Here is a 23,317-nt window from a genome sequence, read left to right on the forward strand (position 1 = left end):
CAGAGGGTAGATTCAGGCTAGACATCAGGAGGCGCGACTTCACGGTCAGGGCGGCTAGGGTCTGGAACCAACTACCAAGAGAAGTGGTGCAGGCTCCTACCCTGGGGGTCGTTAAGAGGAGGCTGGATGAGCACCTTGCCAGGGTTATTTGACCCCGGTACTCTTTCCTGCCATGGCAGGGGGTCGGACTTGATGATCTGCTCAGGTCCCTTCCGACCCGACCAACTATGAAACATCGGAGATGCTGTGCTGCAATACTGGACACGTTGTGAGGTCGGACCAAATAGTCTTCTGCTGTGGAAGAAGAGGCAGCTCAGAATTAAAACAGGGTGTTTTTATCAAACAAGCAGTGAGTAAGAGGTATACCTCTTAAGCACATTTCCCTATTAAAACTTTAATTAATTTGAATGTTTGTATTCAGTTTAGATCCATGTAGAAAAATAAGTTGTAGAAATGAGAGGGTCAGTAGTAATTTTCAGTGTCCCGGCCTTTCAGGATCGACACCCTCCCTGCCTGGATGACTGATGCAGGATTGTCTTATTAGCAGGGGGGTTGTTGTATGAATGCTCTTCCCAATCTGTACAACTGTCTCTGCCAGTACGTTTTTTTGAGAGTGGAGGAGGGAGGAAGGAAGGAAGGAATTGAAATCATATTATTGCTATTCCAACATCCTGGCACGTGGTGCTGCCAAGCTCTGGGCTGTCATCAGTGACTATTTCTTTCAGGATGCCAAAATAAAGGACTCCTTTTCAACCTACTGGTGACCCATTGACTTGATGTAGTAAGAAGCAAAATGCCTACAGATAGTAGCTACAGTGAATTGCATCCTTTACTTTTGCATAAGTTTAAGGTAAAGCTGGTCATAAAAAGCGTTCTTCGTGCAAGATCTTACTTTTCAGGGAAACAGTGAAAAACCAACTATTTCAGCTGAAATACCGAAAGTATTGAAATATGGGAGGCACCGCAGCCATTTTGAGAGTTTGTTGTTCAAGTACCTTGCTTTTCCGTTCACCTCCGCATGTCAAGGTGTGGGCTAAACTACATTTCTGAGGATGTCTTGCAGTCAGGCACCTTCTCTGCTGCACCTTGTCTGACCCCCTTTCTCCTCACCCCGAGTGGAGCAAGTGGTTGATCCTGGGAGATGCAATCAGGCCAAGCTCCTGACCTGCAGAGGAAGGGGAAGCATAAAGCATGTAACCTGTCATTCCTGTTCATCGCTGAAGTGCCACTAGAGTCCAGCTGTATCAGCTTCTTTGAGGGCATGCGAGTTAGAGTAGAAACAGCAACATTTCGTTGAAAAGACATTTCAGCAGAGAATTTTCCATCAATCCTAACCCAGAGTAATTGTATGATCACGAGATCTTGCTGGACGTGTCCTTTATGGGGATTCCACTTGCAGGTTTGGTCCTGCTCTACGCCAGGTCACTGCACAAATATTCAGGCTAGACTCTGGGGTCAGCCAAGTGTCCTCCCCACCTCCTTCCTCCAGTGCTGTCCTGCAAGAGCAGCAGAACCGGACTATCTTGCTGTTCATTTGGTGTGTAAGCTCTTTGGGGCAGGAACCCTCTTCGTGTTATGTGTGTGATACACGTGGGTCCATAGATATTGGTATATTAATACAAGCAGTAACCTAAAGGAATTAAGCCTTTGATTTTAGATGTCAGACTGATAGGTAACCAGGCAAGGTTTCCTATCTCAGGATCCACTTGGCAGCTGTGCATCAGCACTGCTGCTTGCAGTTGTTTCTGATGCCTGTAGTGAAGCTGGTCAGCCCTGTCTAATGGCACCTATGTCCCTTCTTGCTTTCATCCTGAGAGTGAGGGATTGAAGGAACCCCTCAGGAAGCAGCCAGCCAACACCAGGCTGCAAAGCAGAGATGCTGATTGAAATCCTGGTCCTGCTGAAGTCAGTAGATTATCCCTCATCTCTCTCTGGTAGGCTCTTCACAATTCTCCTCAACTCCTCTTCCCATCCGGCATGGATTTTGTTCCTTTATTCCTTCCTCCCTCCCCCATCTTCAATCTGGACTATGTAGCTTTCTTGTTAGCCTCATTGCATCCTCTTCCCTGTCCCTACTCCCTGCGAGCGAGGTGGCACAGAGGACTCAAGCATGTTAAGATGAGGATCTTTCCAGCGTGACTCTCCCCCCCATCTGCTCGATGGGGCATGTGCAAATATAAAGGAGTTTCTTTATGGTTGCTCCCCACTGTCACTTTGGTGACCGCTTGGCTCCCGCTCCGCCAAGTCCTGTTCTCCCCCTTTCCTTGGGATGCTGGGGATGTCTAGTTGACACCAGTGGGAACCCTCTCATTTAGTTTGTAGGTGCTTTGTTCACTAGCTGCAAACCAAAGACCCTGAGGGGGATGTACACAAGGAGCTCCTGCCTAAAATCAGAAAGCTCCCAGCCATGTCTGTAGGACTTGTTGCAGTTCTGTGGGACTGTTTGTCCTGGCTCTAAGAACCACGATGTACTGTCAGAACTACTCGCAGGAGGGCGAGTCCCAGGTTGAGGAAGGAGGATGGCTGTGAATCAGGACGACGTCTTCACAGAGTGTTTGGAAAGTTCCTGTAAGCTCTGGCTGGCTCGTGGACACCCCTAAGCAATATTTCACCCCTCCCTCGAGGGCTGTTACCTGCCCCAGGTGAATCCCAGTGACCTCCTAAGTTCCGTCCGTTTCAGGCTTGGGATGGTGCAGCGGAGGCACAAAAGCTGCTGCACTGCATCACGTGGTGCTCCTGACCACGTGATAATAACCTCAGGCATTAAATTCACTGTCCAAAATTATAATTGAAAGGAAAATTAATTCAGGCAGCAGAATAATAAAGTTCTTGATTGCTTCTATCACCTACTGCGTGAAAGACTTTATAGGATTTCTTTCTTAAAATGCCTGCCTGTTGTGGTGTTGAAACTGTCAGACTCGTAGCAGTCATATTTCTAGGAACAATAAGTCCCTTACCGGCTTATTTAGATCTAGGCAATACATTGAAGCTGAAGATACATAATTAATGTTTTAAAATAGTTTTATCCATTGGTTGGCTCTTGCAGAAGTCAGTCGTGCGTTAGACTTTCCCATTTCCCTTCTACTGGCACGTGGCTGATGGCTGCTATGAAGACAGGCCATTGCTGAACGTCAGAAGAAGAAAAACTTGGTTGTTGTCCACTGCATAAGCCATAACACAGCCACGTAGCCCACAGGATATGCCAGTCTTCTTTATGTGTCCCTCTTGGCAGGGCAAAGGGGCTTTAAAACAGGTATCATTGTCCTGCACAATAGGATTGAGCTGAAATGTCAGATTGAACTGGTTTCTTATAGAAAATTGGATTTCTAACTGATGGTTTTTCACAGAAAACAGCTGCTTTCCCAGAACAATTGCGTACATAGATGTATAGATATGTTAGCTATATATAAATCTATAGATATATCCAAAAATGTTTCTGGGAAAGCAGTTGCTTTCTGTGAAAAACCATCATATAGATATATAAATCTATATCTACGATTTATGAGGGAACCTCATGAGTATAAAATTATATATATATATAATTCAAAACCTATTTTTCATTATTTGGCTGTTGCCCTGGAACACATAAGAGTTATACTGCAGTTGGCTCCTTTCCCCCTTCTCTTCTAGGAGTCAGGTTGCTTATGTGGCCTACGTCTCTTCGGATGCCTTAGAGTTAGGAACTCCAATGATGCACTTCCTGCCCTTTCCAAATGAGACCATGGCGCATCCTGGGATGCATCCTACTTGCCTACAGAGCAGCATGACTTACCAAAACTACTGTTCGCTTGACTTTGCACAGCAGCACTTCCAAATTGAAATTTGGGTGTGGTTGGCCATTATTTTATATTAATTTTCAGCTATAATTTTTTGGTTTTTCAAACTTTTGCCAAAAACCTACATACGTTGTAGTCATTTCTATACCATCTAGTCCCCCAGCCATAGGAGTCAATGTTTTGCTTTACCAGATGTTAGTTGGTATAATGGCTTCTTGGGGGCTATTCCTTGGTGTGGCAGTGCACGTTTGGTGCCTGCCACTTTAAGGGCTGGGAGCAGGCAGCTGGCAGGTGCAGTCCAGCCTTGATGAGCGGCCATTTTAGGTTCAAGCCCATAGGGCTGGCACAGCAGTTTTGCTGCCAGCAGCGGTGGAGTCATCATCTGGCTGAGCTCCTGCTCAGAACACCTCAGAGGTAAGGGAGGAGCTATGGGAGGCAGAAGGCTCCTGGTCCTGGGTATGACTTAAAATTGCACCCTGCCAGAGAAGGGTGGCCTGTTGGGGCTGTTCACGACAGGACAGTCCCCTAGAAGTGCCAGGCCAGTTACCTCCGTAGTGAAAGGCATGTAGGGGTACCTCATAACCCTAGCTCCCACTCTTCAGTGGGTAATTATGAGTGTCAGGAGCCAGGCATGCCTTTGGGTACCTGAGCCCCACAGGGGTGTAAGACCCTGGAGGCCCCAGAGTAGGGGGCAGCAGAAGTGTGGCCCTAGAGAGTGGGCAGTAGAGCAGGTGTGACCCACACAGAGTAGGGTGCCCAGTAGCAGCCTGAAGGCCTGTGTATTAAGGGTAGGGCTGAAGAGATGGCCTGAAGAGCAGCACACAGGCCAACCCCTTTGAAATGTATAGGTGTGTAAAGTTGCCTGGTATGGGGTAGGGGCAGAGTCAGCTCAGCGTTTGGTGAATTGGCTGGTCGTCGTCCAGATGAGGATCATGGAGGACCCAAGAGGCAGTGCAGGGCCAGTCAAGGAATGAGAGTAGTTAAGCCTGATGACCTACGTGGTTTCTCAAGGGAGCAAGGCAAGCTGGGTGTGGCCCAGTGAGGGGCAGCATGCAAGAGGCCCAGTGAGAGAGTGCAGAGTGGAAGAGGCCCCAGCGAGAGGCGGGTGATATGAGTGTGACTCTGAATGGGGTAGCGTGTGAGAGGCCCAGCAGTGGACCGAGTTTGGCCTGGCCTCAAGCCGGAGCTCTATGATAAACTGGATGCTATCTGTGAGGCATGGGCCATGATGTAGGGAAGGTAAGGAGCCGTGGATAGTGCCCTCTGGCATCGGAGCAGTGAATGGGCAGCCCCCTGCTTCTTGTATCAGCTTCCATCAAGTTGTGGCAGGCGAGTCAGAGCAGACTGCCTTAGGTGGGCAGGCTGATGTGAGACCCGGCCCCAGGGTGGTCCCCTGCCACACTTAGGCAGTGTGAATTAAAGCGGCCCAATGGATCCTCTTAAGTCAGGGCTGCCCAAAGTCTAAGCCCCCAGAGGGGACACCAGCAGGGGCCACACACCATGCAGGGAGCACTAGGCAAGTCAGGGGCTCCTAGGCTACACACCATACAGATTTTCTCTCCACACTGCTCCTCACAGGCACCTCCCCCCCTGCCCACCGCTTCATGGGACACTGCCCACCGCTTCACCCTCCACCACTGTATTGTGCACCCCCTGACAGTGCCATACCTGTGGGCATGCAGGTGCAATTCCCTCCCCCACCACTGCAGTGCATGCCTTTGCAGGAACTCCCTCCCACTGCTGCATCTGGTGCGATTCCCCTCACCCCCTCCATCTTCCTCCCACCCCCCAGGCCTGGCCAGGCCCTCCACCCTTACACAGCATTCAGTCATCTCAGGGAGCTGAAGTTGTGACTTAGACAATCTGTCAGTGTATTTTTTAAGAGTTTTGAACTGTTCTGAAACCACTGCTATACATCATGCAGTGGGATCATCATCAAACGTTTCTCCTTGGCAGCCTGTGTGATACATTACTTGCTCTTGCTCTCTTACTTATTGACCATTAGTCCCATAAGCACAATTAAGCAATGCTCTGCAATAGGGTTTGCACTCTTGGGATCCTAAATCCCAAAGTTACTTTTGAAAATGGAAATGTTTCCAATGCTCCCTGTGCCTTTCCTTCACTCCTTTGAATACTGCTGCTCCCCATGAGCTCAGGTGCCCTTTCAGCATTGATTCAATTTAAATAGAAGTAAAGCTTTAAATCAACCAGGCTATCCACAGAACACAGCATTGGGGCTGGAAGAAGGGGAGGTTGCTGCAGGGGGCTGGGAGCTGGCTGGTATTTATTGAAAAATAATTGAAAATAAGGGATATAAAACTATTTATTATCCTCCCTATCCCACCTCCTTATCTTCAGCTACCTCATTTGCATAATAGGTTACGGTGTTATGTAATTCGGATTCAATAGCTTGTCATTCAGCACCAGGTTCCATCACAGCTTTTGCATGTAGATGCAATGAACTTGTGAAATAAAGTATATATACATAAATCCCAAGGGAATGACAGAAAGAAAATGATTCCATCTTTTATACTTTGGCCCAAAGCTCATGCAAATTCAAGGAAAGATTTCTGTGAACTCAAGCAAGCTGGAGATTGGTAGTCCAGAGTAAAGCTGGACACAAAGACACAGGTGCAGGGGGAGACAAGAGAAGTAGTTAGTCATCATCATTAAGCCAACTACCTTCTGTAGTTTCAGGTGGTCTGGTAGGTATCTGGTAGGGCCCGGCAGTCCTGGTGGCCTGTTGGAGCTGGAGAGGAGACATCCAGGGCTTCTCTGCTTTCTCTGTGGAAGTTAGAGGCCTGCCTCTCTGTGCTCTCCCCTCCTCTTAAGTCTTGTGTCCTCCTCGACTCTTCCAATTCAGTTCAGTCTCTGCATGTCTTAAGTGAAATGGGGTTTATTTTATTTTGCCAAGTTTCAACCGAACATGGGTTTGGAATTCAGTCCTTTGCTTTATTTGTCCTCATTGATGGCAGCCCTCATCCTGCGCCCCGATTTCCAGACAACCCAGGATGTCACTATTAGCCTCTGATGGTTGTTTCTGTAAGTCAATCATTTCTTCCGATGTGTGAAACATCTAATCTGCAATGAAGCAGATGAGTTTCTACCTGTAAGCTGTGCTGGATGTAGCAGGTAGCATAGTTCCCTACCCCAGTTTACCTCCACAAAATAAAGACCCAACTAGGGCTACACAGAATGAGGCTCTGAGCTGTTGGCAGATACATCTATGATTAAGTTATCAGCAGTAACCATCGCTCAGGAGTTACGAGGCATGTTTCATCGTTGTTTCAAAACTCCCTGAATTTGTTCAAATATTTCTTTGAAAGAACATATGCATATGTTGGGCCAAATCTGGCATATTTAATTATGTGGGTGTTCACTCCCTTGTGTGTGTCATATGTAGAATTTGGCACAAAATGGTGCTATTATGATATCTTGGGGATAAATCCTGTTTGCAAGATGTCACCCGTCTTCTGGGCTGAATAACTTTTGAGTGTCCCACGATCCATTCTTTTACAAAAGTTTGCATGCTGGTGTAGCTCTACTGGTTTTTACATAGGGAAAGAGGAATCTTAGCCCTGAATCAAAAGGCTGAATAGTTTATAGCAAGTACACTCTGAAGCCTTTCCCTGATTAATCAAAGGAGACACAAAAATCTGTTGGGCTGCAGGGAATCTTATTATTTGGAAAAACTATACAGATGTATATCAGGAACTGTGCAGCGGTGTTCCCCTCTGGCTTATTTGTATAATTCCTTTTCAGCATAATTGGAAATAACAGCACCTGCAAAGAAAGCAGCATATTTTTAGCCTGCTAGAATATATGAAGCATTTTATCATATGAGAAGAGTTACTCAGTGCCAGCATTTAATTCTAGGCATAACATTTATCATCTGCAAATACTACTTCAGTATTGGGATGAAATCCTCTGAATTCATTTCCTTTTAGCTCATGTTAGTTTTCAGAAGACTTTATCTTATCGATAAGTCAATGGTAATGTCAGAATGCAATGATGCTAGTACAGTAGATGCCAGCAAAATTTATTAAACTGGATTTACAAGCAGATACAGTGGAGGCAGTGGAAGCTGACAAAGGGTGTGTGGGTCAATAATTCAGAGGTTTCATTTTGCTACTGCTTTTCCTTGATGTGGATATAACTAGTTTTTCTTTTCTGTACTACACATTGAAAACAAACACATTCGCTTTGAGGACAGGAGTCTCACATTACTGCATTATGTGGTGTTTTACAATAAGTTGGATTGCCTACTGAGGCATGCGATGAAAGGAACCATGTCTCAGCATTGTTTCCATGACAGTGTTATTGTGGCCAATTGCTTTGATAAGGCCCGTTGTCTAAATGATCTTAGAATCACAAAATTGCAATCGTTTCAATAAGATTTTATTGGAGAGTGTCAGCGACCCCAGAGTTTGCTGAGTTTGTTTCCTCTGCGCACAAGGATTGATATGTAGGGCTATACGGCTCCAGAGGTTGGTAACAGGATACAAAACCTTTCATGTATAGGTCATTGGTTTGATATGACATGGGACAGTAGTGACAGCATGTCCTTACCATCGGTTGGCTGTTCCATGGGCTATGAGAAATGAATTGGTGATATTAATTCCATTATTAGAAGGTGTTGCCCCCCAGCCCCCAAATACTACTACCAAAATTGGTAGTATCCTTGTTTTCTTTGGACAGTTGTGCAGAAAGTGCAGTGTTGACAGCTTCCAGTTGCTGTTAGTGCTGCACTTGTAAAATAGGTACAGCTTACCATGAACTGGGGAACTTTTATCCAGAGTAAATTAAAATGAAGTCACTGATGGCATGCTTTCTGATAGCTTTAATCCATCTAAAAAGCGTGTGTGTGTGCGTCTGTGCAATTTAAAGCATTCTCTCTTGTACGTCCTCAGTTACAATAGACCATGTCCTCTTCTGTTATAAAATGATGTGGCTTCATTGAAATCAGTAGAATTAGACTGATTTACCTCAGCTGGAGACCTGGCTGATAATGTGTGCTAGGAGTATGCATGAAGTTAAATCATCTTTGGTGATCCTGACTAAATTACCAACTTATGCAGAAGTAATGGCTTCATTCTGTGAAATTTCAAGGCCTGTTTCACTCTTCCCTGCTCTTATTCTGATGTAATTTACCTTCTAAGCATACATGCCAGCACCAACAGAAATTATTCAGTCTATACAAAATGTCACAAGGCACCTCCATCCTAGCAATTCACAGCACTGAACAAATATGAAGATTTAAGCTGCACTGTGACTCTTGTGGATTCTAAGACCTGTCGATAATGATGCTATCGATTATTATCCTTAATTGTTCTTTCTGGACATTTATACACATACATTTATCTGCTCCAATGCACAGGAAATCCAGCTCATTGGAGCAGACTCGATTAATTGAGTCTGTGGAGCATGTGAGCTGACACGTTCAGAGCTGCATTGCATGCATTTGTATACACGACGAAATGCGCATCAGCGCTAAAAACAATGGCGGCAGCGCACTTTGAAACTAAAACACTTTTTATGTGATTTGATTTGAACGCACACCACTGCCATATTCTCAGTGCTGACCTGCATTTCCCCATTTATACAAATACATGCAATGCAGCGCTGGGTGCTTTTAAAAGGATGCAACACTGCATTGCATGCATGTATGCATACACCATATCCCAAATTCCTGGGAGTAAAAACTTTATGTTACTCCACACCATCTTTCTTTTTAGTTACTAGGTGCATGTGTATATATTGGTAACTTTATGCTGATGGGTTTGCAAATCAATACCAGTGCCATCCAAGCAAATATGTCCATCAGATTCTGCATTTCCCTTTCCCATTATTCCTAGGTTGGAGAGCAGTACTCTGTGGGCCAAAAGAAAATGGCAAAGAGACTGCATCAAGGAGAAAAAGCAAAACAAATGTGCTGTGCAGTATCAAATTATTCTATCTTCACTGATTATTTTTGTCATCAGGGTAGTTTGAAATGCAAGGCCTATATTTAGAGCTAAACATCCATTGCCTCCACACAACCATAGGCAGTCCTGTAATATTGTGTGCTCAGTTCTTTGTAAGTTTGATCTAATAGAATTCCAGTGGAAATGCATCGGCCTGGTGAGGGCCAGAGACTTGTACATCCTTTGTAGTGTCTTATGGTGTGAGTGGCCCATTAAATTTCATGGGGCTAAACACCATGAGTTAGTGGCCTCTCCCCCGGCCCAACAGACGTTCTCCCATTGGGTTGAGGGGGGTCCAGCCTGCCTGCACCGGCTCTGGCCAGCAGGCAGGGGCGTTCCAGCAGTTTCCGAGGAGGCTGCCAAACCCCCACTTCCCCCCAGCTACACCTGTCAGGATATGGCGGGGGGGAGGTGACCTGGGCTGGGCCTGCAAGGTGAGGGGGCTCTGTTCCCGCCACCCCCCCAGCTCCGGCCATAGCAAAGCCAAGCCAGCTGCTGCCACTATCAAGACGCCTGGGTGGGAGAAGAGAGCCCCCTCACCTTGCAGGCCCAGCCTGGCTCCCCACCCTCAGTACCGCAGCTGGAGTAGCTGCAAGGTGAGGGGGCCCCATTCCACCCTGCTCCCTCCACCCTCCCAGCGCCAGCCAGGCACAGCCCAGCCTGCAGCTCCATGATGCTCCCTCCCTCCCTGACTGACATGTCATGACTGTAGAGTGCTTTCAGGGGTCCAATCATGCAAAATATGCAAATTGTGTAAGCACCCTAAGTAGTCATTGTAGCATGGCTCAGTATGAGCAAGGCCCCTTGCCCCTGCCCCTTCACCTGTGGGCCTTTCTGCTCTCATTTGATTGAACTTAGCTACTCTCATGGCCCCCACAAGTGTGATCAAGTGTGGAGTGTCTAAAAGTCTTTGACATACTTATCTTCCCAATACCCCTGTGAAGAGAGGGAAATACATTTTCCTTTGTTTGACAGATGGCGAATGCAGATACAGAGAGGCTAAATGACTTCTCCAACATCCCAGAGGGAAACTATGGCAGGACATGAGCCCTGGTTTCCTGATCAGCTAATGCCTTCTAGAGATCACCTTGGGTGTCATTTACGGCTCCAGATCAGAGCTGAGGGTAGCAGCACACTGCTGTGCTGTGCTGTGCTGTGCTGTGCTGTGCTGTGCTGTGCTGTGCTACCCAAGGAGCAACTTATGGGAAGGTATTACAATTGTTTGTTCCCTCTTCACTCCAAGGGCAAGTCATTTGCTTCTCTCCTTCAGCAGGTGCTCACTCCTTGGCATCCAACTTGAGTTAGGGGAGCTCATATAGGGCTGTAAGATGAAGGGTCTGAGTGTCCCTAATTATACCCCTGCTCAGGTGGGCCTTTAGGGTGAAAGTAACCCCTCAGTATGCAGCCAGTGAAAGGTTCAGCACAGTGTTTTCAGGATACATGCAGGGTTTAAGTGACTCATGGGCTTTGTGCTGGTTCTCGACTTGGGGTGACCATACCCTTGTTGAGAAGAAAACCTTAAGCGTCTTCAGGAGGGAGAAAAGATGAACGAACAAGATTCCCAGGGAGTACTGACCTGGCTCAGTGGCACCAAACCTTTTGGCCCTGCAGACTAGAAGAGTGGTGTAGGGCCAGTCTGTGGGGGGTCAGCATGTGGAATCAGGCCCCCTGCGCAGGATGCCAGTAATCCCTGGCCCAGCTCAGTCCAGCCTGGCCCCATGTGGTGCCGTGCTGGTATGGCCCTACTTGCTGGCATAATCTAGCACACGGAGCCATGTTTAATATGATAAATGCTCTGAAAAATTCTGCTCTTCCACGTATCTGTAGGGTTCCCCATGCATTGAGAAATTTGGCAGCAGGGGAGCAGCAATTAATGTTGTCATGCTCCCCTGCTGCCAATTATTCAGGCCTATGGGGAGCCCCACTGGCTGGATGACATGGCCTTGAGAGCCAGATCTGCTCCATAGGCCAGGAGTAGATCGCTGCTGATCTATCTGAATAAGATTGTCATTAATGTTGGCAGTATTTTCTTAGCTGTCTCCTGTCGCTACTATCCCGTAGGAAATAGTTGTCACAGGACTGTGACTTTGTTTATATGATCAAACCATTCTTATCAGAACAAGCTGACGTGGCCTGTATTTAAGGAGGAGCGAAGAGTGACATCTTCCCCACAATACCACTGCAACAGCGTGTTGGCACGTTCTTTGAAGCATCGCCCTTCAAAAATGTGCCTGACAGTAGAAGAAATATCTGGAGTATAATAGCGAAAGTGTGAAGCAGAAGAGCTATAGTACTATTTCATTACCGCCCCCCCCCCCCCCAACAGAAGACCAAAATTATTTTTCCTCTGTGATTCAGACATTGAAGATTTCCCTTTTTAAGTCGCATGCTTTCTAAAAACAAACAGATTTATCCAGTCTGTTTGTAGAAGTGTGCTTCATTCATAGATTAAAAGAATTTAGGCATGGAAGAAGCCTGTTAAATCATATTCTCCATTTCCCTGATACTTAAGATTGAAGACTATTTATATAAAATGTAGCATAGTTGAGATACAATAGGTTCAACTAACACTATGAAAGCAATGACAAATATAAATCTTAATAAGAGATTATTAAAGAAACAACAGCAACAGTTGCTTTAACTGATTGCATAGTAATGCCCATCCTAACCACTATATTTGTTAGTTGCTTCTAACTTCCTTTAAACGTCTGTCTTCACTGAAATGCTAGTCCTGATCTCCATTTAAAACTGAACTTTTTTTTTCAAAAGAGGTTTGCACAAAAATGGTTCAGCCATTTTTTTGTAGTCTTAGGAGACTGAGTGTAAAAAATCCCCGCAAAAACAAAACTACTTTCCCTTTTATACCTTTATAATATCATCATTGTAACTTTATTTTTTTGAACCCTTATGCTGACAGAATGGCTCGGAGTTGAATGCTTCAGTAAGACCTGGCAATAGCCCTCACTGCAGCGAAGGCCTTTGAGTGTCCTAGTGAAAACTGATTTTGATGTGACCAAGTAATGACCCATTAAAACCTGAATGATGCATGTTGGCAGCAGACTTCCCATAGATTCCCTCATTACATCTGTAAAGTACACAGCTAAAGAAGGAGTCACTGCATATCTATGTGCAGCTAACTGAGCAGTATGGAAGGCACAGTGAAAGGGTGGAAGGGTTTGATGCAGGGGAACTCTTGCCTCAACCCTGAATTTCTTGCAAGGCATCAGTGTGCCTTGCAAGAAGTTCTTCTATGCAGATGGCCTTCAGTCTTCTTCTACACAGATGGCCTACATAGAGTTCTTCTACATAGATGGCCTACAGTTACTTCCCCCCACCACCTCTGAGCTTGGACCCACAGCAGACTTGGGCTGTTGGGCCTGATTCTCCACTTTCTTCAGTCCCATAATGATGTTGCTTCAACAGAGAAACTCCTGATATTCACCAGAGGAGGATTAAGCTCCTTATGTAGTCATTGCTACTTGTGTTATGTGAGTGCCAGTGGCACCATAACACACATGAGTGGGTAGTCCTGAGCTGGTAGCATTCAGCATCCATTTCACCCATGGTAAAGGAAATAAAAGTCTGTAGAGAATCCAGCCCACTTGAACGTCACTCTGAATGTATTCCTCTCTTCTGACTTCTCCAAACCTAAGCATAAATGAAAATAGGTGCAGGAAAAAAGATGGGTAGAATTTGCTGTCTGAAATCTGTGACACTTTCTACCCATCATTATGGTCCTCTACACTGATTCTTAAAGATCTCTTCAACTACCCAGAGCCAAGTCAAAAGAAAGAACCGTTTCTCTTGCATATGGTAATTTTTTTTCCAGGTTTGGGCAACAGCCCGGCAGATCCTTCACTTTGTGGGTTTGAGGATGCCCTATCTTCCCTAAGCTATTCTGGCTTAGTTATTTCAGGGTAGAACTACTTTTCTCTATGTTCTGCACAGGCTTTTGAGGGGGATAATGGTTGGAGCCATGTCAGTCTAAAAAGCCAAAGCAGTCACTGTGGTAGAGTCGATATTGTCAAGTGGCCAGCTGGGTAGCTCGCCCTCCCAAGAGTCTTTGTGACCTCCTCTTTTATCTTCTCCTTCTCCAGATAACTATACACATGTACAGATAGATGATCTAGATGTGTATTGCCATAGGCCCTTAGCCCACTGGCTGAAGTGAGGGCTGAGTCTTAGACAGAGATCCACACACCCACGTTCTCTCCTGCCACGTCTTTGGTGTTTATAGGAGTATGTTCAGTACCTGGATGTGCAGTTCTGCCTGTTCACCATCTGCTGCCCTATGACGCTGAGGGCTCCACCACCCCTACACCTTTGCCCGGTCCACCGGTTGTCCAAGTGTCCTCGGGTTTGTATTCAGCCACCGGGTTCCTCCCCGGAGCCTTTACCTCGACAAAAAAAATGAAAGGAATCCACGCCTCCTGTCCTGGAGGATTGTTGCCCAACTTTTGGCAATAAACAAAAAAACCACAAAACATCAGTGCGATTACTCTCTCCTTCCCCTGTTCATGTCCTTATGATCGTGCTTCTTGCGTCTCCTATTGGGGTCATCACAATACCCTCATCTCATTGAGGTCATCATTTATAGTTTTTCTTGTACCCATTTTAGGGTCATTACGGTACCAGGCTTCAATAGTACCTCTCTATTAGAGTCTTTACCTTTTCTCTGTGGGGCTCTGCTGGCTGCTGAGGAAATTGCAGGCAGTTTCTGATCCTGCCACTCCACCATTCCTTCCTCTAGAGCTCCTCCAGTGAGTTCCCTCTCTGCAGGAACCTCCTGCCAGCCCTCCACGTGGCTCTCACAGATTCCTCCAGCGTTGTTCGGCCCAACTCCTTTGCTTCCGGTCCTGCGCTCTTCCCTCCTGCCTGCTCCGGGCTCCTCTTTATACTGTGGTTCGAGTTCCCAGCTCCTCCCCTCCAGAAACACCTGGGTAAGAAGGGTTTCAGCCGGGTCCTTTGGGGCTGTGGGTCTAGGGTAGCTGCCTCTGGTTTTAGCATGGGCTCTCTCACTGTCTCACGGATATCTTTTACTAAAACAACTAAATAGTTGCAAAAAAAAATCTTTATTTGCAAGCTTTGAGGCTCACACACCCTTCCTTGGGCAAAGGAGAATGCAAAGATTGTAAAACTGAGATGGATTGAGACCCTGCTCACAGGATCATGAGGCTCAGGATGACTTCTGTTTTAGAAGACTGATTAAGTATCCCCCCAAGATGTCCTTTTGGGGTTCCCATCACCTAACTTCATAAGGATAGAAGCTAGAGCCCTGCAAACAATCCCATGGTGGGTGCCCCTCGAAGGAAGAAGGCTTACAGGAAGGTGTTCTGAAATTGTGTGACCTGTTTCTAGTCTCTCCTTTCTTCTCAGCTCTGGGCGCAGTTCCTTTGCACGGTGTCCACCAACTCCTTCAACACTGAGAAGGGCTGGTGGGAGCTATCAGGTGCTCCATTTACCTGTTTTTGAACCTTTTAGCCATGTTCCCTTTGTTGTTTTGTCATTTGTTGTCTTCCATAATCATTTGCAGCCCTGGCCCTGTGACCTTCTTCCCCTAGCAATAGTGGGGAAGGCCTTTAGCCTTGGGTAGGCCTTGACCTGCCCATGTCTACCCAGGACCTACAAGTAGGAATCCCCTGATTGGCAAATCTTCCCAAATGGGTGTTTGCACCCATGGGTATTGCCAGCCCAAGTGCTTTATTGAGGGAACAATAGTCCCCAGATTTAATTCAGTTTCTTTAGTAACTCAGCACATGTCTGTAGCCTCTTGGCAGCTTACCTCAATCAGGATCTTCTTAAGGGCATGCCTCTATCCCGCCAGCTCCCGCTGACATGTCCAAACCTGGAAATATTCTGGCAAGGCTTCTTCCTTTGTGGATGGCCTTAAGACCTAAGTTTCCAGTGTGTTTTCCAATAACTTTATATCCAGAGGTGACCTCAGAGCAGCCTCACTGGCATCTTTTGGGGGCATGTAGGTAGGAGCAGCTGGGCAGAGTGTGGACTTGCCCCCAGGCGGATCAACAGAGAAATCTCAGGCTGTCATCCTAAGCCCACTCCAGATCTAGTTAGCTCCTGGACTCCAGCTCCTGACTCTGCCTGATCTTTGGAGTCATACTACCTAGCTTTAGTCCTAACCTCTGAACTCGACCGCCCACGGGCCAGTCATTATAGCAGTGCTCCATCTGTACTAGGCGATCTGTACTTAGTCACTGATTTATGTTGTTTCCTTTGCTGATCGCTTAAGATAGGTTTCACTATATGCAGAAAAGAAGATTTGCCTGGCCCCCGCTTCGTGATGATGGCAAGTTTAGGAAATAACATGGCATTTGTGTGCGGCTGTGGTGCTGAGTCACCGAACGATGAAAGTGCAAGAAAATGCATTTCTCTTCTGAAAGGCTTGTAATTTCCTGTTGTTCATGAGGAAGGTGCTATAAAGAGGGAAAGAAGTTGGGAGAACAAAAGCAAGGTATAAAGAAGTTCACAGAGTATAAGGCATTTGGCCTAATTTGTTCTACCTCTGCTTGTTCAGAGGCTGAAATGGGAAGCTGTGGTACATGCTGGGCAGACTAGAGGCTCTCTGCCTCTGCCTGTCTTTCGGAGGCTCCAGCAAAGCTTTGTCTCAACATGGTCTCCCCTCCTAACAGGCCTCCCTCTCCCTTAAGCCCCCATTCTCCTTAGTTTAATGAGGTCTCAGTGTCCATGTTTTTCCCCTTCCCTCTCTCTTCCTGGAAGATAGTGCCAGGCTCAGTGGAACTGCCAGAAATATAACGAGCAAGGAGTTTCAAAGCCCTTGCAGACTCTACCTGGACGATGGTAATTCAAGTAATACATCCTCCAGGGAGCAGTAAGGGGTCAAGTAACTGGTACACATACCAAAGCAGTGAAATAGGGTACACGTTTATGGGCATCTGGGTGGTAACTAGTGATTTGGTTTTTTATGCAGTCGTAATCTGATTGATTTCTATAGTTATTCAATGGGTAACAAAGATATGAAAGATATGATTGTTCTATCACACTTCAGATGTGTAGCCCTGTGCACTGCACTTGCCAGCCAGCTTAATCAGCTGGCTAGCAGTGATTAAAGGCTCTCTGGTTATACTTGCTGTGTCATTTCTTTAAGCTTAATATGTACTACATGCAGCAAGCCAGGGTTGAACCATGTGGGGCCAAGGGCTGGCCAGTCCAGCCACCCATAACAACATACAGGACCGTGCAAGCTATTGCCATGTGATATGCTGTGCTTGATAACAATCTAATACTTCATCTTTGAGCAAGCTCAAAACAGGAAAAACAACCGCTGTTTGAAAGAGTACTTCACTTGGATAAATTGAGTCATTAAATACACTGGTTGTCAGACAGGGGCCAGTTAAAGCTTCGCTTCCTAATAAAAATGCTGTCATCACAGAGCTTAATAGAAGCAAACTATGTGGACATGTCCACTAGAAGTAGACAAATGCTATTTGAAAGCACAGAAAAATTCTTCTGCCTGAACAAAGAAATGTAACCAATGCAATGGTACTGCTCACCTCAAAACCTGTGTCGGGTTTGTCCATTACTAGATTGGATATTAATTTGCTGAGAATGATTTTAACACTGCAGGGGCAAAAAACATATTTGTCTTCTGCATAGTACGTACTTAATTGATGTACCTTGGAAGTGATGATTATCCTTGCTGGCAAAAACTCTTGTGCAAAGGGCCGAGTCACAGGCTATGATCCCTTATGTCCCCCATAAGCCTTCAAAACAGGACTTCAGTGAGACTTAAATGGAGGATAGGCCTTCTGCAGCCTGCTGGCACAGGGATGATTGTCACCCCAGTTTTCTAAAGGTAAATGTAGTTTTTCATTCCTTTTAACAGCTCATTGTGCATTATTATGGGCAGATTAATGAGGTCATTGCTCTTTGGTTGTGGGTTTTGCCTTTACAATTCACTTCTAGATGTTAAAATAAATACAAGAACTCCCCACACCACTTGCTCTCCATTATGGCCAGACTTGGGAGCATTGACAGGGAAGCATGCTCATGCCAAGATGTTTGGTGCTGGGTCCTGAAAGTTCAATAGAATAAACAGAAATTGCCTGATTTTTCAGAAGAGCTGAATTTGAACTTTTTGTTGCTCAGCACCTTGGAAAATTGCTCCTTTTTTATTAAGGAGTCCAAATACAGACTGAGGTGCCAGAGCTACGGAGGAGCATGATGGTATTCAGGAGGAAATATGCAGCTGCTTCCAACACTGACATAAATGTAAAAGGTGGCCCCCTCCCCTCCCTATGAGAAAACTGACTTATTAAACGGATGCTATAAAGGCTTAGGGCAGAGATGTTTAAGAGCATTTAAAGTGATTTTGGACTCTAACCTGACATTTCAAAGGTGACTTTCAATACTGGGGTCCTAGGTGCCTAAGTCACTTTTTGGAAGTGTTTCTCATGGAAGTTAAAAGAAGTTAAAAGGTAACAGGGGCTTTTCCTGCAGAACAGCTAATGTTGGCAACTGTATCTGCTGCTACCCTTCAGTAAGTAAAAGCAAATCTGGGATGTGCCTGGTTGAAATGGATCTAAGTTGTCCCAGTTTTTAGCTTTCTTTTCCTGCAGGGCAGCTGTGGACACAAACATGAATGGTTACAGTGAAGCAGCTCTTCTCTCGTAGATGCTTGCCTCCTGTTAACTCACTTGAATTTGTCTGCGTCCATGGGTTTCTAACAAAGGAAGACATATGAAGTGTTTGTATGCTGGTTTATCAGTTTGACAGTCACTTATTGCGATACCTTTTGTTTCAGCTGTTTCCACTACTTGGAATAAAGACCAGTACAGGAGAAGCAGGATGAAAATATGGCCGACTTCTTGTTACCACCGGGTACTAACAGCTTCCACCGGTTCACGCCTGAATCCTTGGCTGCTATTGAGAAGCGCATTGAGGAGAAGCACACAAGGACCCCCAAGCAGGAGAACAAGGAACAGGTGGGAGAGGAAGAAAAGCCTCGACCTCAAATTGACTTACAGGCTTGCAAAAAGCTGCCTGAACTCTATGGGAATCCTCCCCCAGAGCTCATTGGGGAACCACTGGAGGATCTCGACTCTTACTACAGCGATCACAAGGTGGGGAGTGTTCTGCCTCTTTGCCTTTGTTTAAGATGAGAAATGGTTGCTGGTGAGAACGCTGACTTTCATCCTTCCTTGCACAGTGGTCGGTAAAAATGATTTCTTCTGGTTTAAAGATCGGAGAGCTAATATGGACAGAATTTCCAATGAATAAGCAGCAGGGTATAGCAGGCTAAAAGCTTGATTATGAGTTGCAGAGGTCAACTAACAGTGAATACAGCTCTATATTGGTGCACAGGAGCAGAATATGAGTTGAGCTGAATGGACTGGTAGGTTTTATCTCTTGTTTGATACTCACTGCAGCACCTAGATTCTTGGAAAGGTCCTGTGCATCGCTTAAGCAATATTTATACACCCTTGTTTTAAGGGTATATATGGAGCACTGAGCTGGACCTCTGCACAGGAATGAATACCATCTTCCTAGCCTAAGATGGACCCATGCAAGCCTTTCCTGAAGAGGGAAATTCAGCTCTGCTGAGAGCCACAACAAGCCCAGATGCCTCTTAGTCTCACATAAGTTGTCGAAACAGGTCTCATACGTGATGTAAGTGGTGCACTGTGCCAGCTCCCTGCACAAGGGTGAACTTCATCCTAGAGCAAGTGTCACCTCATGAGAATCATGTGTGGGTTGGACCAATGCCATCGTGCTACAAACAGTTTCTCTCCAAAGACTGTTGACAGCCCGGTGGCATTGCTCGCTTACTACACTTTGTTTTCCTGTGTGCCAAGCATTTGGCAATGTGGTGAGAAAAGAACTGGATGCAAGCACTTCTTCTCAGACAAACCCCAATCCTCTTGGGTGCAAGGGGGTGGTCTGCTCTTGTCTCTGTTTCCACTGTAATCCCATAGATAAAGTTCTTGCATCTTTCCCTGACGGTGTTTTCATGAACATGTTTTGAAATGTGAACACCAAAAGTAACCCAAGGTCAATGGACTTGAAGAAGTAGGTGCTTTATTTGGGGGCACGGACCCATGAACTAGTTACCACCAGGTAACGATGGTGAAAATTTATCGTGCATCGGCTGCTCTTCAGAAGCTGCCTGTGTGCCTGCTTTTACCCTGCAGAAAATAAAGGCTAAGACATAGGAGCTTAGCTGTCAGTGCAAGAAGGGTAAGCTTTTATTCACTGCAGAGTAAGTCTGCATGCACATAGGCTGCTGTCACAGGGCAGCTGTGATGTAGTCAGTCCATGGCCCTTTTACTTTGTGGTAACCAAGTTGTGCCCTTATATTAGCAGGGCCTGGACACATGTTAGCACTAATGTATGTTGGTTTTGTACGTTGGCATAATGAGGTCAAGAATGGGTACATGACCATTGTCTCAAGGTGACTGCCACAGTAGCTGCTAATAGAGCATCATGCTAATTAAGTGGTAGGGGGATTAGGTAATAGCCTGTTTGCAAATGGCTAAGTGGAGGGGTGGGGATTACTGCAGACATATGCTGTTTACATGATTGGTGTAAGTTATATTGGTGTATCTTTACTGTGCTTATTCCACTGGGAGCTCTACACCAGAATCTACCAGTATAGGCCTATACATCACGTGTTCGCTTCTCAGGTGTAAAAGCAGGTTACACCAATGTAAACATGTTGCATGTCACAAAAAGTCAAACCAGGAATACCTATAGCTACGTTGCTTTTGCCTGGAGATGCTGGATTTTAGTTTGGAAAATCAGAGGGTCAGATTGTTAATGGGTGAATTGCAAAGTTACCTGTAGTTCACTTTTGAAAAGCCTGATCCTACTGCTGCGGCATGTGGGTTGGCCCCTTTAGGCAGAAGTAAGATATTGTAGGGCCTGCTCTAAATGCAGTTGGGCAAATTGTCAGTGTCCCAGTATTGCCCAAAGCTACAATCCCCTGACTGGTTTGGCTTAGGGTCACCCCATCCATATGGCTTGCCTCCGAACCATTTACATTGTGGAAGCACCTGAGGGACTCAACTTATATATAAACGGCAATCCCTGCCCTGAACAATGTGCAAACTAAAGCCAGGGCAAAATGTGTAGATGAGACAAATGTGGGAAATTGGTGTGAAGGAGATCCAGTAAGAAAGCCAAAAGATGGAGGGAGAGGAATCTGCCTTGAGCAGTGGAGAGTCAGCAGCTCAAAGATCTGTGACAAAGGATATTTGAAGCATTGCTTATGGGGGTGAGGAGTGCTCTACCGCTGGGAATGATTTGGGAGGAAAACTGGTCTTAGGGTGAAAAGGGACCTTTTGCAGCTGGGCAGGTGTTGAGAAGGATGTTTGGGGTGTACAAATGGAGGGAATTTGCATGTGGGAGGTGGCCTGGGGCACAAGTGCAATCACTAAATGTTCTCCTATTTCCTATTTTGTTTTCCAGACATTTATAGTACTGAACAAAGGGAAGACAATCTTTCGATTTAGTGCCACTCCTGCCATGTATATACTTAGCCCTTTCCATCCCATCAGAAGAGCAGCAATTAAAATTTTGGTACATTCATATCCTTTCAGTTGATTTCTGTCCTTCTGTGCCTTTAATAAAGCTGATATGAGTAGGAAATTAATTGTTTTTCTCCAGCTCTTCTAACACTTCAGGGCTTGCTTGCATTTACCACCAACATAACCAGAAAGGTACGTTTCTTTTTTTTTTTCCCTGTAGTGAGGATGTAATTGAATGTTTTATGAGAACTATATTGCTCAACATTAATTGCCATGGTCATCTGAGTAGTCTTATTGATTTTGGAGAGACTGCTACCAACTGGAGTCCACAGTTGGTAAAAGAGGGCACCTTTAAGAGATATGTGAATGCAAAGACTGTGTGGGACTGGCACTGGTAGTATCACTAAGACTGGCTGTATTGGGCAAGGATGTGGCAAGGTCATGGCCTCATCCCTGGCCCTAGACTGGTCAGCAAGAGAGGAATGCACTTTCTGTATGGGAGGGAACAGCAGCTTTGCTACTTCTGCAAAATTTCTGGGGCAACATAGCTTTGCCTCCCTCCATTCCCAATATAGAGCTGTATTTGAAAGGCACAATCCTGCATTCAGTGGTTAGTGGTCCTGCAGATCCTTCCTCACCATCTCCTAGTCGCTTCAGTGATGATTGCATGCAGACATTGGATCCTGAGCAACCCGGCTCTTCAGAGCCAGAACGCAGAAAACAGCACCGCTTCAGGGAGGAGAACTGTTCCCTTCTGCTGCAGGAGACCTTGGCTGGTCTTTATGGTAAGATATCAAAATAACTATATAACTACGTGGGGGGGGGTTTAAATCTAAAGAGAGAAAATTGCTCTGTAGGGTTAAAATGAGTTTAAAAATAAATACATGTACTAAACAATTGCCTCAAGATGGTTTTCCAGGTTTTTTCTTTTTCATTCAAACCATTTCTGAAACTTTTTCTTTGGTCAGGAAAAAAAAGTTACATTCAGATGTCCTTTTTGATTTGGGATGAAAGCAGATATTGAACTATCAGAATTTGTCATGAGAAAGACATTCTTATTTTAGCTTGGCTCTAGTCCTGAAGAAATTGAACCACTTCAGAGCCTTTACAAATAATTTTATGGAAACATTGCATTCTGTTTTAGCCACTATCTCTCTGGCGTACTGAAGCCTATTTATTACCATCCATTCACTTCTTAAATAAGTGATTCCTTCACTTGTTTACAAGAACATCCATTCCTAATATCACACCTTTCCTTTTACATTACCAGCCTTTCCCAAGGTCTACGCAAAGGGTCTGCTATTGACAGTCATACTGCGAGTTTAGAGAATCCACAGGTAGCTATAATGACTGTGTAACATCTTAGTAACAGTACCATAATAGCAATGCCCGTGGCAACAAAAGACCTTTAGCACGTATTAAGCAGATGACATCGCAGTTTTGTTGATTTATCATCAAACTCAACAAACACTGACTGTCTTTTCCCATGGCTCACCAAAAGCATCTGGGAATGTCTCCTAACTAAAAGGGAGGCGTGCACCCAATGGCAGGGAGGGGCCATCACCAGGGAGGACTGTACTGCGGTTGCTCAGGGCTCCCGGGGGGCAGTCAGGGAGGCCAAGGCGGAGATGGGACTGGGACTAGCTTCCCAGATCAAAGACAACCAGAAGTCCTTTTTTAAATACATAGGGGGCAAAAAGAAGGTACCAGGTAATGTTGGGCCCCTGCAGGACATGCTAGGAAATCTGGTTGTCACACCAGACGACAAAGCTAACATATTTAACATTTTCTTTGCCTCCATTTTCCTGAGCAGGGACCAGAACAGCAACCCCCTCTCTGGGCCCCCCTTAAGCCCCAGGAGAGGCACACCTAGGCCAAAGATCAGGGAGGATCTAGTCAGGGAACTTTTGGAGGGACTGGATGTATTCAAATCAGCTGGTCTGGATGATCTCCACCCTAGAGTACTAAGGGAATTAGCAGAGGTCATTGTGGGACCTCTGGCACGGCTGTACGAGCACTCGTGGTGCTCTGGTGTGGTGCCAGAGGACTGGAAGAGGGCCAATGTGGTTCCCATCTT

At 45.7% G+C, this 23,317-nt stretch overlaps 1 protein-coding gene across 1 annotated transcript in view; it reads left to right on the forward strand.

Moving 5' to 3' along the window:
- Positions 1-23,317, forward strand: part of LOC109306674 (sodium channel protein type 5 subunit alpha-like) — a 310,690-nt gene that overhangs the window by 36,623 nt on the left and 250,750 nt on the right. The window contains exons 2-3 of the mRNA XM_019530203.1: positions 18,519-18,837; positions 21,182-21,292. Coding sequence (XP_019385748.1) covers positions 18,571-18,837; positions 21,182-21,292 — 378 coding nt within the window. The 5' untranslated portion in view covers positions 18,519-18,570. The remainder of the gene's footprint in view (positions 1-18,518; positions 18,838-21,181; positions 21,293-23,317) is intronic.

The sequence above is a fragment of the Crocodylus porosus genome, unplaced genomic scaffold (genome assembly GCF_001723895.1).
Source record: "Crocodylus porosus isolate Cpor-Errol unplaced genomic scaffold, CroPor_comp1, whole genome shotgun sequence".
NCBI classification, from domain to species: Eukaryota; Metazoa; Chordata; order Crocodylia; family Crocodylidae; genus Crocodylus; species Crocodylus porosus.